At 34.8% G+C, this 17,150-nt stretch overlaps 1 protein-coding gene, 1 long non-coding RNA gene and 1 pseudogene across 22 annotated transcripts; all 3 read left to right on the plus strand.

The window, feature by feature from the left end:
- Positions 1 to 1,466: 1,466 nt before the first annotated feature.
- LOC147473926 (uncharacterized) lies at positions 1,467 to 13,254 on the plus strand. Of its 21 annotated transcripts, none has more exons than XR_015210213.1 (13): positions 1,467 to 2,208; positions 2,481 to 2,531; positions 2,636 to 2,896; positions 3,529 to 3,635; positions 3,808 to 3,894; positions 4,185 to 4,288; positions 6,376 to 6,442; positions 6,879 to 6,976; positions 9,141 to 9,232; positions 10,290 to 10,366; positions 10,959 to 11,029; positions 11,120 to 11,285; positions 13,190 to 13,208. XR_015210213.1 is itself a non-coding variant. In XM_086586827.1 (12 exons), exons 3-12 carry the CDS (start codon positions 2,731 to 2,733, stop codon positions 11,160 to 11,162), a joined length of 912 nt encoding a protein of 303 aa, XP_086442953.1. In that variant the 5' UTR covers positions 1,467 to 2,208; positions 2,481 to 2,531; positions 2,636 to 2,730; the 3' UTR covers positions 11,163 to 11,677. The 21 variants fall into 21 exon arrangements, 8 of the variants coding, with proteins under 8 accessions (XP_086442953.1, XP_086442959.1, XP_086442960.1 ...); XR_015210212.1 differs by having other exon boundaries at positions 13,185 to 13,199; XR_015210215.1 differs by lacking the exon at positions 10,959 to 11,029 and having other exon boundaries at positions 11,120 to 11,289; positions 13,185 to 13,254.
- On the plus strand, positions 4,407 to 5,790 carry LOC147473927 (phytochrome E pseudogene; annotated as a pseudogene).
- Positions 13,255 to 13,283: 29 nt separating the features above from the next.
- LOC147473928 (uncharacterized) lies at positions 13,284 to 16,572 on the plus strand. Its single transcript, XR_015210225.1, has 4 exons — positions 13,284 to 13,627; positions 13,695 to 13,749; positions 15,673 to 15,755; positions 15,842 to 16,572. It is a non-coding gene; the product is annotated as an uncharacterized LOC147473928 (long non-coding RNA).
- The last annotated feature ends 578 nt before the right edge of the window (positions 16,573 to 17,150 follow it).

Here is a 17,150-nt window from a genome sequence, read left to right on the forward strand (position 1 = left end):
GCAATTAAACAAGTCATGATAAAAAGATTGAAACTTTGCTTATTTAAACTCAAATGGAAACTACTCATGCAATAATTGATTTAAACTAATAATGACAAATAAGTAAATCTAAGAATTGAAGCTAATAATTAATGGAAAACAAAACTAGATTATCAAGAACTAAATATTTTATTGATCTAACAACTAAATAACAATCATTCAATACTAAAATTAAAACAAGAATAACAACTAATTAATCAATTGAAAACTAGATCTAAAACTAAGTTTTAATGGCTACTTGCTACCTAATCTATCTAATGCTTAAGAGCTAAGTCTTGTGTGTGGAAATGGAGGAGACCAGATCCACATTTTCGTGCATTGGATGAGGAGCCATGTTTTGGGCCGGAAAATCGAGCCCAAAGCCCAATTTCTTCAGTCCACAAAGCCCGTTTCAACTGGCTTTGACTTCAACAGACTTTTCGTCCACTTCTTCTCCTCTGATTGGTTCAAGGATTGGACCATTGGAAAACTCTTCCCAAGCCGGTCGTTTTGACATAAGGTAAGCCCAATTCTGAGGCCTGAGTCCAAATATATGGTCTTCAGAAGTTCTGTTAACTTGTGCATTGTTTTTGCCCGCGTTGACTTTTCAGCTTTTGATTGGGATTTACAAAGGTTTTGTCTCCTTGAATCTTGGCATTTAATCACAGAACTTCTTAGCAACCAACCCTTGCTCCTTTATCTTACCAAAGTGGCACATTTCTGCACATAATTGACTTCAATGCCTGAAATACATAAAAGTACGTAATCAGCATTAACTCTTATTTATTACTCGCATAATTGGTCTAAAAGTATGATTGTTAGGGGGTTAAAACTACAATTTTGGGCTCTTATCACCTAGCTCAAAGAATAATTAATAAGAAATTGGAAACTGGATGCAACTGCATTGAATAATCTCAAAAAATAATTAATGGAAAATCGAAAGCCAGATGCAACTGCATTGAACTAACCACAAAAATTAATTAACGGAAAATCAGAAACTGAATGCAAATGCATTCAACTAATCTCGAAACATAGTTATATGTAGTGGGAATGTCTCAACATGTATGATTTTTCTTTTAAAATGATATATCATATCTCTTTTCGTATGAATGGGAATGTTTTGCTATTCAAGTAGCTTCACTATGATCTTCCCCTCACTGGGCATTCTCACAAATCTTCAATCAAACTTCTATTATTAAACAACAAAAGGATGTCGAAAGGTTGTATCGAGGGTGTACATGTTATTTCTTTTTATGGAAAGTGATTAATATAATATTCATATATTAATATAACTGCTAATATGTTTAAGAATAATTTAATATAACGGCACCCGTTCATAGGATGGGTTTGAAAGCTAGTATATATAATAGCAGTCCCTTTTGCTGCGCTATGAGGGTGTCCACGTCGGCAAATTTTAAGTACCCTAAGTATGCAGGGGTATTAAGTAGCCATGGTTGTTTCGACAAAATCGGAGACTAAAGCGGAAATAAAACTTTCACCGCGAACAAAACACAACCCCAACAAAACAAATTCCTCTATTCTTCACAAAAAAACCCACCCCTACTTTTCAATCGTTTCTCCACTTTCCTTGGAAAGCTTGATGATCCAATTATAAAGGGTTTTCTTTGGTTTTGAATGATCGGTTGAAAAAAAAATCGAAAAGCTCTCACTGAGACGAAGAAGGAACTCTCATTGATGATGAATGATTTCTCCAGGAAAAGAGTCTTAGATTTCCAAGTACCAGTGCCGCACAACAGGTTATGCCAGGGTTTTAGTTATGGATGGCTGGTAACTGTTTTGGAGAATTACGAGGTTCGCCTCTTGAACCTATTTGTGTCGATTGATAATGAGATCCAGCTTCCCCCTTTAACAGCTTTTGAATTCCATGATGAAAACCATGGAATTTGGGGCTACGAATATATGTGAAAAGCAGTTGTCTCTGCAAACCTAACATCTAATCTCAATTATGCTATAATGGCAATCCATGGTACGATGGGTTTAATCGCATAGCCTTCTTCAATCCTGGTGACAAAGTTTGGACAAACGTAGACTCAACATACACACTTATTAATGACGTTATTTACTATGGCTATCAATTCTACTTTGTGGACAACCATGGAGCACTTTTTGGTTGTGATCTCAATCAACCTAATCATCCCGAAGTGTCAAGAGTTGCACCACCATTGATTTGTAAGGTTTTTTTTTTTTTTTTTTATAATTTTTATTATTATTATTTTTTTTATTTTTTTTTTCACACCTGTGCTCTAACTCATGCCATTTCAGGTAAATTATTTTGTAATGCATCTAAACTGTCTTAGCTTTAATGGAAGAAAATAAATATAAATATGTTTGATTTGTGATATAAGCATAAATACATACCTACATTTGAACTGATTGATCATTATTTGAATATATTATATATGTAAGTATTACTTACTGACTTGATTAACTACCAATTGTAGTCGTTTCTGCTGTTCAAGGAATCCAATCAAGATCTAATAAGATTACTCAAAGTAAGCTTTTGACGTGATTATATCTGTTTTGGTCGTTGTTCCTGTAATGACTGTTGTGTGGTTAATTGTGGAATTAACATAATGTAATAACATTGGATGTGCAGATCACTTGGTCATTATAGCAGTTGTAGTTCTTATTGTTCTATTCTTATTCCAAAGTTTTGGAACGAGCAAGGTTGGCTTCTCATTCTCTCCCATCATGCTACTTTGGTTCACATCAACTGCCTCAATTGGTGTATACAATGTTATCAAATACTATCCAACCGTCTTCAAGTTCATATCGCCGCACTTCATATACATCTTTTTCAAGAATAATGGCACGATAGGGTGGGAACTCCTTGGTGCAGTTGTTTTGTGCATAACATGTAAATATTTTGGTGTTTTTCACATTCTATTAGTAAGTTTAGGAGTTTAACTCGACTCCACAAAACCCGACTTTCTTCTTCACGTAGAAAACCCAAACAAACACTATTCTATAGCCCACCAGACCACTTCCCAAAACCCATCACATCATCTTTCCTCCTCTCTCATCCCATAAAGATTAATCTACTTGGAATTAACTTCATAATAGTGGCCATAATATATAATAACAGTCCTTTTTCGAGCTCTCTGAGGCTATCCACGTCACGAGGGGGATTACGAAAAAAGAGGAGAGAAAAATTGAATTTTACACAGACCCCAAAAAGTCAAACACCTAAACCCAAAAAACATCGTCATAAACACTAAAAGAAACCCTTTCTTCCCCATCCAAAACCCTTTCTTCTCCCCCACACTTACCGGATTCAACTCCGGTAAAGAACCCCACCAAATTATCTCTACTCCAAACTCACTCTTCAATCTGTAAGTTTCTTAATGATGAAAGGAATAAAATTTAGAAACTCTATTGTTTAAGTTTCTTAATCTAATCAAAGACTTTCATTATCCTCATAAATCTTCAGAGGTTCTATATTAGTTAGTCATTTTACCAAGTACAAAGTATTTATTTGGTGGCAGTTAGTCACTGCTGCTGGTTCGGTGAGGGATCAAATTTTTGTCGGTGATATTAGCATGCAATACAAGAGCAGTGGTACGACAGTGGATGTTAAAGTTGATACCTGTTCGAATGTAAGTTGAGATTTCTCAATAGAATTGCCAAATCTTTTTTATAATTTTTGTATGTCTTTGTTTGTCAATTTCTGCATGCTCATGCTATTGTTTGGACTTTGCCACGTGTTTTTCGTGTGGTATAAGATCACAATCATTAATTGCTTAGGTTACTAACTACGCATACTCGCAGGTATCAACAACCATAACTATGAATGAAATCGTTCCATCTACCAAGGCGGCACTCAACTTTAAAATACATGATCATAAGTCTGTCAAGGTTAGTTGATTGTGATAACTCGAGCGAAGTTAACAATTTCTGTTGTAGATTACGTCGACTTTTTTGTATCAATATAATTAAATTATCTTATCAATAGCTTAAAAAAAGCTTGGTACTCAGAAGTTAGAACCAATAGATGGTCCATGATAGCATTGTTGTTACTAAAAAATGTTTCATGTTGTCTCTTAACATTTGTTCAGTTGAATCTTACGAGGTTCTCTTAAGTTTTGCTATCAGAACTTCTGTAGTTTACTAAAACACGTTTCATTTCTTTTACGCGTGTCAGCTAGATTTGCTCAACTCCTTGCAATGGTAGTTCTACCATTATCGGCGGAAACTCAACGTCTTTCGATTTCTGCACAATTCTACATCATCCTGGAGTAGAACACTTCAGGTGAGAAGACGTCAAATTACTTTTCTGAATGAATCGTTAAATGAATTTCTGAATAAGATATTTAATGGATATTTCTGAATGAATCGTTAGAATAAGATATTTAATGGATTTCTGAATTATGTATAAACACATAATTAATGTAGATGCACATCTCTTTTGCCTTCGAGCGGTCGGGGAGAATCGTAAGTCTTTTCACTACTCAGAGTCAGTTAAATCTGCACAAAACTTTGTTTTTGAACAACAAATAACTGCTTACCTATATAGAATACAAAGGGGTGGTTCTATTCAACCTTTTGGAGTTTTGGTTGTATGCTTGCTGTTCAAGAACATTCTTTAACTGTTATTGCTTATAGTGAGAATACCATTTATTTGTTGGGTCTTGATACTCAAGTTTTTAGTGACTCTTTACTTAGTCTTGATGTCTGGTTACTGTTTACTCCCGCGTTTGGGGCCTCGTTGGCGAGGGCAGCTGCTTCGAGGGAGATTTTGCTGGTAAACCCGATTTGGGTTCATTCTAGGAATACCCAAAGACCGTTTTATGCTATACTACATAGGATTGATGTGGGTATTGTGGTAGACTTGGAGCCAACGCGTTCTGGTGACCCTGCATTTACAATTGCTTGGGATGTATATTCTTGCGAACTTCGGCCGTGGAGGGCGATTTCTAGGCTACAATCACTCCCTGGGGGAGATATTGGTGTGTTGTGTGATATGGTGGTGGAAAAAGTTCATGAGCTTACTGGGTATGACAGGGTTATGGTTTATAAATTTCATGAGGACGAGCATGGTGAGGTGTTGTTGGAGATAAGGAGCTGGTCTGATTTGGAACCTTACTTGAGGTTACATTATCCAGCAACGGATGTACCTCAAGCAGAATTGTGTTAGGATGATTTGTGATTGTCGAGTGGATTCTGTTGGTAACATCCAAAGTGAAGAACTGAAGCAGCTGGTGTGCTTGGTCAATTCAATTCTTCGGGATCCACATGGTTGCCACACAAAATATATGTCAAACATGGGTTCTATTGCTTCATTGGTTATGGTAGTAGGTGTCAACTGGAATGATTCATCGAGTCAGTAGTCCCTTTTAAAGCTCTCTCAGCCTTTCCATGTCACCAAGGGAATTACGAGAAAGGTGGAGAAAAAAACTGTGAAAAGTGATCAAAGCTAGCTAAACCTAAAAAACCCCACGCTTTAAAAAAAAAACTTTGATACGATAAATGTGGCTATCCAAAATACACATCTCTCTTCTTTTTCCACATCTCTCATTCTTCCAAAATCAGTTATAAGGCTCAACTCCTTGCAATGGTAGTTCTACCATTATCGACAGAAACTCAACGTCCTTTGATTTTTGCACAATTCCACATCATCCTGGAGTAGAACGTTGTTCAAGGTGGAGACATGAGTGAAATTCTTCTCCCATGTAATAGCTCCTGAACAAGTATATCTCTGTCTCATTGAATCTTCTTTGGTTATGAACATACGATCAGAGGTCTTGCAGAGGCTTCTGTTGATGCGGTATGCCAGTATGTTGATACTAAGTTTAATCTTCATAGTAAATTGCATGATTGCTCTTGACTGAATGGCTTGCTCACTTTTTTAGGATAGATGATTTCTTTCTTTTTTTTGTGTATCTGCATCCACTTGCTTGCGTGGTTACACTTCTGTTTTTGTGTGTACATGTTAGTAGAATTGCTCAACCTGTTTCTCACATCTGTAAAATGTTTAAATTCTGAATAAACTTGGTTTTATATTATCACAGAGCCACAGACACCACGATGCGTTGGTGCGCTAACTTTCAGCGTGATTATGAGTTATATCATCACATCCAGGCACAATCAGTTTTACAGAAGTTGCATTCTTTCATCGCGATCAGCCACAAAGAAGTTTACGCTCAAGTCGTTTAAATTCAACAAATATTTACTGTTTGAAGTTTTAATACTTTCTGCATTCGTCATCTTTATACAATCTTTTCCTCATCTATGAGGGTGTCCACCATTACTATAAATCAGTAACCATCGTGTTGATTGTTCGTGTCTCTGCCCTGTTGTTGTTCCTCACCACTCTAATGACTCAGTTTCCTCCTCTAGGGGTGATTGTTCTACACTTCAAGTTGGCCCTTTGCTATTGCCTCCGAAGCAGCTGAACCTATTCAAGGTACAATATTTTAATTTTTTTACTCTTTGGGTTTGCATTGTTCTTTTGATTTGTGTAGTTTACTGATAATTGTGTCTATAGATTATATTGTTTTATTGGACACTAAACAATATTGGAATACCCCATTGATGTCTGATGATATATAGTCGACACCCCCAATCAGCAACTATGATGCACGAGAATTTGTTTATTGATAAGTATTGTTGGAGGTTGAATTTTACAACTTTACGCTTAGAAGGGTCTTGGGAAGGAATTAGTAATGGTCACACTAATAATTGTTTTGAGGATGATGAGCAGATTAAGTTTTGCACACCACACACGACACCAAATGTAATTGGTATCTTAGAACTCAATGGAGTATGTCGGCTTGCCATAGTTGTCCGCCTTTGTATTAGCTACTCAAGCGCTCTGCACTAACCAGCTCGTTTATTTGTAGACTTTCAGTGCTTTGTTAGGAGGTTGGAGTCATTGGCAAGTCATATTCCATGTTCTCTCTTTCGTCGAGAGAGAAAAAAGATGCAAATGTCGTACAAGGTATGCTTTGGTGAATTTAAATATCTTTTATTTTATTTTTCTTTGTAGCTAGATTGAATTTTATAAGTATATGTGTTGACTGATTCATATGAGTTTGCATATGGAACTGATGCTATTGTTGTATCATTAATTGTTGATGTATAATTAGGATTTCCAAAAGCTGTCAAAAAGAAAAATATAAGTGATTATTGTACCTAAATGCTAGACATGTATACAAGCGTGTTCCTAGATGTCGCAAGCTGCTAATGTTTATTGTCTTTTTTGTTATTGTTAATATCCGAGGTCACACATAGTTGTCAATAGATCCTATGCTATTTTTTCAATTAATGCTTTCAGTGAACTTATTCTGTCTACACATTGGGTTATTGTGCATTTCTCTTTCTATGAAAATCTTGATTGGAGATTATTATTAATTCCATTAAAATGTATGATCTGAGGCTATCCACGTCAGTAAGGGGATTACGAAAAAAGAGGAGAGAAAAATGGAATTTTACGTAAACCTCAAAAAGTTAAAAACTTAAACCCAAAAGAAAAAATAATTCGTCGCATAAAAAAAACATTTCTTCCCCATCAAAACCTTCGTCACTTCTAAAAAAAGGGGGTTTGAATGATCGGTTCTTCCCAAAAATGTCAAAACAAACCCGTGCAAAAACCTAAAAAACCCATCATCAAACCCCAAATATTCATCACAATTTGAGGAAGAGATCCTATGTTTCATATGTTGTTGGGGGTTGTTGAGGCTATTGGATAAATGTCAGTTCTGTTTGCTCAAGTTACAGGGACACTTCTCACCATTAGTCCTCCGGTATGTTCTATAACTATAGAATGTAGTTTATTCTCTTAGATTGTTGATGCATCTAGCCTAAGTACTAATATAAGGTATACTACATATTTTACAAGTAGTATCTTAAAATCGAATCAAGGTTTCTTCATTCTCTTTGAATTGTTATTACGAACTACAAGTAAAGAGAGAGTCCCCAGGGAATTGTGAATAATAAAAAAATAAGGTCATATTTTACTAATTTGTAATGTTTAAAGAAAGGAAATTAAGCTGTGTCAAGGATGCCCATGTCATTTAACTTTTTAGTATCTTAAAATTTCTTCAAGGCGCAATAATGGAAATTTGGAATAACGGCAGGATTGTAAGTCTTTTAGTAAGATGTTCTTAGTAGGTTTTTTAGTACGACATTCTTACACTGTTTGTACCCTGGATTTAGGCAGAGTTTGATAATTCTATGACAGTATTTTATATAATTGATTACATATATAAAAGTCGAGCTTTTAGAGTTTCTTGATTCTTATATATAACTATTATGATGCATTAGTATGAAGGATTATCCATGATTTCTGATTGTTACGTTGTAAGCCATTTGATTGTTTGATAAGAGCAATCTGTGGTATACTGCTTTTTAGAAACCGTGATTCTTCGTACATTCCTTATGTTGTGCGTAGTGCTTAAACTAAGAGTAAGTACTCCATGTCTAATGACACTTCTTTGTTGAATAGCTCAAATTGATCAGTGGGATTAAGGTGCTTTGAGGGTCTAGAGTAGAATGCATTTCCTTGATGCATTAGATCTATCACGAATGTGTCAAAGTGCAATTATCAAATTGTTGGAAAGATGGTACGAAGTTCTAGGAAAAGTGAGTACAATTTTGCTTTTTGTTTGTCATTTTTTTTTGAAAAGGAAAATGCTAGTCTAAGAGATATTTTAAGAGATAACATGACTCATTTTAGTATTGAAAAATTAGTAATATTTGTTTATTGTGCATTATGAGTTCGATGAATTGTTCTTGCTTCTGGTCATGTATGTAACAATATATGTGCTTAATTTTGCTAATTTATGTCATGTTTTGATATTTCATTGTTGTCCTCTATTTAGAACACTTTTATTTTAACAAGTGCAAAGCCGGGTTAAGCCATTATCATGTCAGATTGTCAGCTAACAACTACAATACCAACTACAATGAGTTGTTTCTTTAATACAAGCTCCATTTACTTAACCAACCTTTTATTTCAAATTCCTAAGCCATCGGCTGCGAATAGGGTGCTAATAAGACAGATAGATAATAATCCTCTGTGAAAAACATATTGGGTTAACTTAATAAAGTCCATATAATAATTAAACAAATTATGTAATTGTGTTTTTTTTCTTAATTTTCAGGTACCTATTAGACGTTAACTGTAACTTTGTGAATCCCATTTGTATCTCTCTCTTGATGATGGCCTCGATGGGTTGCATCTTTGCTAACATAGGTAAGTTTGTATATATATCCTTTCAAACAATGATTTCCAATTTTATACTATCAGAATTTAAATGCCAGTAGCTCACATAATAGAGGTTAACTATAACTTTGTGAATCCCATTTGTATCTATCTCTTGATGATGGCCTCGATGGGTTGCATCTTTGCTAACATAGGTAAGTTTGTATATATATCCTTCCAAACAATGATTTCCAATTTTATAATATCAGAATTTAAATGCTAGTAGCTCACATAATAGGCATGGAATAACTAACCTATGAATTGAAAATGCAAGTAACTCACATAATAGGCATGGAAGAATTAAACTTTGAATTGAAAATCCATTTTTATAAACATACTAGAAATTTTGTATAGTACGGTATTAGCATCAATAGTCATTAGACAATTCGGTTTAATAGAAAAAAATTCTGAAATAAGATTTATGTATTATATTATTCCTTCATAACAAATATGAATTCATGTCTTATTTTAATATATTGTTTAACTACTGAATGTTGAGTCTTTATCTAATACACTTGCTTTTCATATGCAAATAAATATAAATGAACATAAATTGATATTAGCTTCATGATTTTAAATGGTTCATTTCAGTACCAACTCCAATTCAACCTTTATCAACCGTCCACCTACCCAAGGTTGTATGCAAAAACCACTCCCAATGTTCATTCATAATTCAACACTTAAATTGCTAACATAAAATATTTGTGAAAGTTTCACATATCAATCGTTGAACTTAGCGTTTAATCTCTAAATCGTGTCAATTTGTTACATTCGTTTCTAGAAAGTTTGTTGAATGATTTTTCTTTTTTCTTTTTTAGAGTTGCCAGATGCTACCTTCTTTTTCTTAGTTAGATTTTTTTTTCTTAAGTCTGACGAATTAGAGGGAATTCTCTTTTGATTGAGTTGAGAATTCTCACTGAAATTTCACATACAATGGAGTTGGGTGTATATTAAACCCATATGTTACCTTAGCTCTTGAATATCTAAACAGTAAATGGGTATTCTGTTTTGCTATTGAAATTTCAAATATAGTGGATTTGCTTCATAGCATGCTATGAGGATCAAATGTTAGAGAAGCGCCAAGGAGGCTCGCAATCTTGCTTGGAGCATATGGATGGCAACATTGTGAGTTTGTACTTCTTTTTATAATTACTGTATGTAATTTCTTTTAATAAGAGATGCTCATGTTTAGAATGTGATTTTTGGTCCAATATTCTATTTCTGAAATTTATTCTGAATTTCGAAGACATGTTAGCAAGGATTCATTTTACAGATGTGTCGCCCGCGTATTCAGTTGAAATTGAAATTCCATTCTACCCTGCATCTTATGACAGGATACATCTAACAATTTGTGGCTTTTATATGTTCTATTATGTATTTTCTCAAATCATAATCCTCAATTATATGGTCTGTCCTTTATTTGATAAAACCATTTCTTTTCCTCAATTATATGTCTAGTAGGAGTTGCTGAGTGCTTATGCACAGTTAAAAATATTCTTCTCTGAAAAACTTACACTTGCATACATTTTTTCATGTAGTATGGACCCCAAGGATAGAAATACTCTATTCGTTTAATCACAGTTAGCATGATAGATAATTTGTCTCAAAACCACAGCCCCAAGTGTACCTTCGAGGGAGCTGATCCTATTAGGGCTGAAAGATAGAGGTGGTTATCTTTGATTATATTTTGCATGGACTTGACTTCCCATCTTAAAAGGTTCTTTTTCAGGTTGTGGTTATCATGAATCTAAGTTATGAACATTTTGAAATATTACAGTATTGTCGAATGTAAATTTTCTTTTCTTTTCTTTTTTGTTTAACCATCATAAATATTCATATTGATCATCCACAATTTACAAAAGATTGATCCTTCTCCAGAATATCCCTAAGCAACATGAGCCACACTATTTTCAGTTCTTAGTTACAAGAAGAGCTGAAGAACAACACAATTACCATGGTGGAGCATAGGAATTGTCTAATTAATAAGCTTGCAAACAAACATACTTTGAGGGAGCACTCTTTTATACACTTCACCAAGACTATGGTTGGTATTGTTTGCCTCACTTTTTCTGTGCGTATCAATTTTTACTGTTTCCGGTGTGTATCACATGATTAGTAAGATATGCAATATACTTATAGAAATCAATGTAATATTTTCTCTTTTATGAGTTTCTAGATGGTTGTCTCAAGTTTAAAATTATCTTCCCTCATTATATAAAGCTTGCACATTTTCTTTCTCCTCACCATATTCCTCTATTTTCTTAACACAGCATTTGAAATGCATATGCATTTTTGTGTGAGTCGTGTCAAGTTTAAGCTGCTCGAGAAATTAGGATGAGGTAGATATAACAAGAATATAGGAAGAAATTCAATTTTAGTGCGACAATGTGTCATGACATTTACACACAATGTTCTTTTAGGTGCATTTGAGTTTTTTTTTTTAGTAGTGTATTTCTTTTTCGGTGCTATTTATCAATTTGACTGCTATACGATATACCAGTGGGCACTCCCTGTGTTTTGTAGCAATTCTAAAGATCCTCTACCCAAGTAAGGTTCCTTCTATTCTTTTCCACATCTCAAAAGAACTCTACGCATCACCATCTTTACATTCTATTAGGCATATATAACTTTTACAATAGGTTGGCAATGAACATGAATTAGTTTGCTAATTGCATGGAGTTGGAATTAGGAAAATTGTTTCTTGGTTTCTTAAAAAAATCTACCTTTCCAAGGAGAGTTTGGGCATGCCTCTATAGCCATTGGTGCTACCTAAACACAGGGAATGTACTAATACTACTATAATAGTCTATGTGTTTCTTAGATGAATTGATTTGGGGATCACTACTGCAAATCCTTATCCAATTAGGTCTAAAAAGGTATTGATTTTAGTCGAACCAGTATAGTCAAAGTGCTACTTCAACTGATCATCCAGGTGTGCTAGAGCTACTTGAAGAAGTCACATTATTATATCTCTGAAACAAATTTTTTGGGTACTATTAATCTTGATATATTTAGCACTTCTTTATTTTAAGTACTTGGTGTGGTGATAAGAGGGTTTTGGAGGCCTTAATTAAGTCACTACCTCTCTCATTTGAGGTTACAAGTTGTAGTGTTTGTCATGTCATTGATTAAGGGTTTAGGAAATGGTTGAAATGCGCAACTCATAAGAGTAAGAAACGGTTACCATATGCGTTTCTCACATGAACAGGTTACTTAGTTTCTATAGGACATGGTTGCATGAAAGTTTAAAACTACTAAGAAAATGCAACCATCTCCTCTTAAAACTAAGTAAAGAAGAGAAAAATGCTCCCTTTATGTTGTTTTGGTTTGTTGTTGTCATGAATTAAGAGTAGGGTAGTGCCTGTTTTAAAATAAAATAAAGTTCTTCCCATTTTGAGTTACATCCTTACATGTACTTTATCCTTTTATTGGTTGCAAAAAATTAATCTAATTAGCTATTTCATAATTGCCACCGTCACTAAGATTTTGATGGGTGGTAATTCTCAGAATATTAAAAGTTAAGAATGATCTTCTCATCTCACGGCTCACCTACAAATCAGGTATCGATACGACCTAAAATACATAGGCAACCAACATGAACTAATTAAGCCTTGAGCCTAAACCCCAAAGTGTGTGGCCTACTAAACCACATATTAAGCATGAATCTCAACCTCAACACATTAGGCTATGTTGAACCATATGCCTAAGCATTGAATCTATACCTTGATGTGTTTCCAGGTATATATCTTTTTGTTATTTTCTTCTTAGGTTTCATGTCTGACTATATTTATATTTGATTACTTGAAAGGCGAGTGCAGTCAAAATTTGTTTTCTTTTGGTATCAATACAACTATGGGATGATTGCTTTTTGATTGATTTGAACTTTTTTATTTGAATTGGGGTACCCTTTCTATTTTAAGCTCTTAAATGTTTTCTCCTCAAGTAAAGGAACAACTAATGGACATGAGCAAGGTTGAGAAACATAATGCATGGGACTTGCAGACGATGCTGAGGTATATATTGTTCTTTCGAGATGTAATAAGTATCTGTCCATAATGAGATGATGAATTGAATGATAATTAATTATTTATGAAGATGCCTTTTGAATTAGACTGTAATATATATCATTGTTGTTTCTTAATGGTATACATCAATAGCCATTTATCTATTGCCCTTATTATTATGCTTCTTCACTCATGATATTAACGTTAGGCTGAACTCAATGATATTGCTTAGTCACATGGATAACAACATCCACGGATATTGTACTATATTATTCTTTAGGTCAACACCTTTGTGTAATGTATGGGTTTGTTTGCACTTTGCAGTGAGGGGTGGCATGGAGTCCCTCCCTTCCCTATAGCTCTAAAGTGAATCCTGCTCTTGGTAAGGAAACGAAGTTTACGTAGACCTGAAAAATCCAACTCTAAATTTAACTCCGTGCGTATTGCAGGACAGGAGTATTCCTTAAACCCTGGGGCGAACTGAACAAGGAATAACAAGGAACTGTCTTTTATTTCTTCTTTCAAATAAAAATCGTTTCAATTGTTTCATGTCACTAAGTTGGTTTGATGATATCTACGTTACAATTTTGATATTGGTTGTTTTGTTCGAATGATTATTCTTGTTGTTGATGTGTATGTGTGAGCTATCTGGGTGCTTCTATAACGAGTTAATGACCAAACTTCAGTGTTTATATGATTGAAAGTTGGAACACCTTCACCCTTGATCTCACTTTCCCTATATTTGGTCTAAGTATTTGGTGGAGTATTGCCTAAATCACCCATGACTGATTATCATATTAAATATTCAATTACATTCTATAACAATGTATAATCACATTCTATCAATCAACCATGTCTAGCATAATGACTTTCCTCCACAAGCATCCACTTTCCTACTAACCCTTCAAAGTCACTTGGAAAGAAGCTCATATATGCTTAAACCCTGAAACCCAAATCCCCTATGATAAGAAAAAATGTGGACACATCTAGAAGGAAATTACCTAAAAGTCTTCTCTGTGAAACTGAATTATGAATATGAAATGAAAGATGATAAATGAAAGATGTTAATCAGAGTGACTTTTTTTAAAAAAAAACAAAGGAGTGGGACTCATCAACTCAATGTCCTTCCTTGAGCCTTAAATTGGCCATTAAGCCTCCACTCAACCAACCTATTCCATATTCTTTCCAGGAGTAGGTCCTAGGTAGCTTTAATGAAAATATTATTCACAGAGGGCTAGAAATCTAACTGTCTATATATGCGAGAAAACTATCTATAACCAATAAATGCTAGCACTTTAAGTAGTGCCTTCATAGATTAGTAGTTCAGCACTCAAGAAGAAGATGGTCCAGTTGCAAATGTCCCGCACCACTACCTATACTCATGCATGTTATATCCTATAAAAGCCAACATCCAACAGTCGGGTATTGTAACAGAAAGTTCTATTGATCTATCTTATCCATGTCCTTGACCTAGCTTAATATTGTATTTTATCTCAGCGTCCTATATGCCACTTTTGGATTCATTAGAGAACCTGGATTGATAACATTTTTAAATAGGCTCCTTAAAAAAAAATAGGTCATTTCGAAAGATTGTTTCAGAGTGTTTCATTTTTTCTAGATAATTGGACATTTGTTAATACATTGAGTATTCTATTAATTTTAAGGCTATAAGTCCCATGAAATGCTTCACTAGGCGATGTATAATTGAACCAAAAGTTTTTCAATAGTTGCTTAAGAACTTTTTTCTTTTCAGGTGGCATAGATCCAGTAATCTTTGGATTTCTGGATGGGGTTTTGAAGTGCAAAGTAATCATTGTTTAGAAGAAGACAAAGCAAATGTATTACTCTAATGTACAATAATTGTTGGTCATACAAGGCTTGGTCGAGGACCAATATAAACTGAACTGTGATTGCTGCTCCGTTGAAAAGTATTTTGTGAACACACTGGGATTCATGATGAACATCAAGACAATATATCTGCAGATTATATAGTCATCTATGTATTTACTTTTTTTTTTTTTTGTGAGAGGTGAGTGAGGTAGGTTAGGGAGTGTTTGTGTGTGTGGAGGGACGTCAAAGAATAGTAGAACATGATAGTCAGGGATGGTCAAGATTTTCCAGTGCACATAACTTTTTACAATATAAAGGAATTGTTTATCATAACCACCCTGCATGGGAAATCTGATGAAACTATCGAGTATATGTTCTTCCTGCTGCTCAGCTCTTGGTGTGAAAAGAGACAGTTTACTTGCATCCTGTACGAATTGTATGATTCTTGAGTCCAACCTGTGATTTGTCGTTCTTTGGGTGGTGGATATCTTCTTTTAGTATTTGTGTAGTTTTATGGTTAAGCAACTTAATCAGTTGCAGAATTCTAGAAATCGATCTTTTGATATTGATGAAATCATATTTTTCTGTCTAGGAAAGGGGATTATTTCCCATATTTGGCGAAGTTCAAAGTAGGAAATGAGTGTAAAGAAGTGGCAGATTAGTCACTTAAGGCTTACCAGGTCTGCTTTGATTTGGTTTATTCCTTTAATTCTTTAGTACTTTAACCTTTGTAGGAGTAGTAATCGCAATATACTTGGTGATGTAGGCAGCCACCAGTACTGCTTCACATAATTGGAATGCATTTGGGCTTACCAGCATTCCTTTCAATGAAAGATGAGCCTTTATAACTGAACATAAGAAAATGGAATCTAAGCCTCGCCGTCCTCTTGATCGAGAACCCGGATTGCTCGAGTCCGTGAGAAAGATGGTTCTATAGATGCAAGAGCCTTTACGAAGATGGGTGCCTATCGACAAAAAAGAGACTTTGGATGAGCGGGGGAAGAACCTTTAGATGCAAGAGATCGATTCAATAGGAGATTTCGAGGCTAAAAAAACTTTCCCTTGGTGTGGAAGAGCTAGAAGCACCAGACAAGATCTTTCGGGGTCTCCTTCCTTCAAGTATACTGAGAGACTCCTATCTCACAGCCTTTACAGGATCAATATCTCCAACACCATAACCGAATTCAGCATCTGGGTTAGTTGTTGGATATAGGGGGAAACCTACAAACACCAAGAAACATAAGTACTTACAAGAGTTATAACAAGTGAACAACCACATGAATTGAATGAATGAAGAAACACACGTGAACAAACATGAATTGAATGAAGAACAAACAAATAAAGTTTTATTGCAGCGCAAAGCACCTGTAGTCATAAGGGCAGACTTGATTGATGAAGGTAGTTTGTAAAATTGGTTTTCTGCGCCCAATCATTCAAAAAGTTATTTGAGTAAATGTTAGAGTGACTTAGTTTATTGAGCTTGGTCGATTCTTACTCCGTGTCATCCATGTAGGATTTAACTCTTTCTACATCACTAGGTTTCAAAAGAGATGTCGGCAAGGGGTAACACTGACCATTATCTACTTGGTTTTCCAAATGCACAATCATACCAGATGCCTTCCTGGATAAAGCGGGTTTACCATCTGTATAACCATTATAAACGACAATCTTCACTTCTAAGGAACCATTATTCCCTTGATCCTTCAAGTTTCCATATTGCCACTACCATAGACAATTCAGTTAAGTAGTATTACACACTGCACACCATAATTAATTGTCGTTATAAACTTTTGGCCCTTCTGAGTCTGACCGGTCTAATAGAGATAAATGCATATTCTTAAAATCCAATTTAAGATGGGCGTTCTCCAGATCAGAATGCATTACTTGCACAGTCAGTCTTTCCAATTCAAGCTCTTCTCTTGGGCTTCGAAAAGCGATATAAAATAGCACCTGTTTAATTACTCAGAAATCAACTGGCAAAGGACAGAGTCTCCATATAAATACTTGGACTAATCTCAATTAGTAGAGTATACCATAATTAACATGGACATTTAAATTGGACCAGTCTTTTTTAT

Source organism: Coptis chinensis, unplaced genomic scaffold (genome assembly GCF_015680905.1).
Source record: "Coptis chinensis isolate HL-2020 unplaced genomic scaffold, ASM1568090v1 utg157_pilon_pilon, whole genome shotgun sequence".
Classification (NCBI taxonomy): domain Eukaryota; kingdom Viridiplantae; phylum Streptophyta; class Magnoliopsida; order Ranunculales; family Ranunculaceae; genus Coptis; species Coptis chinensis.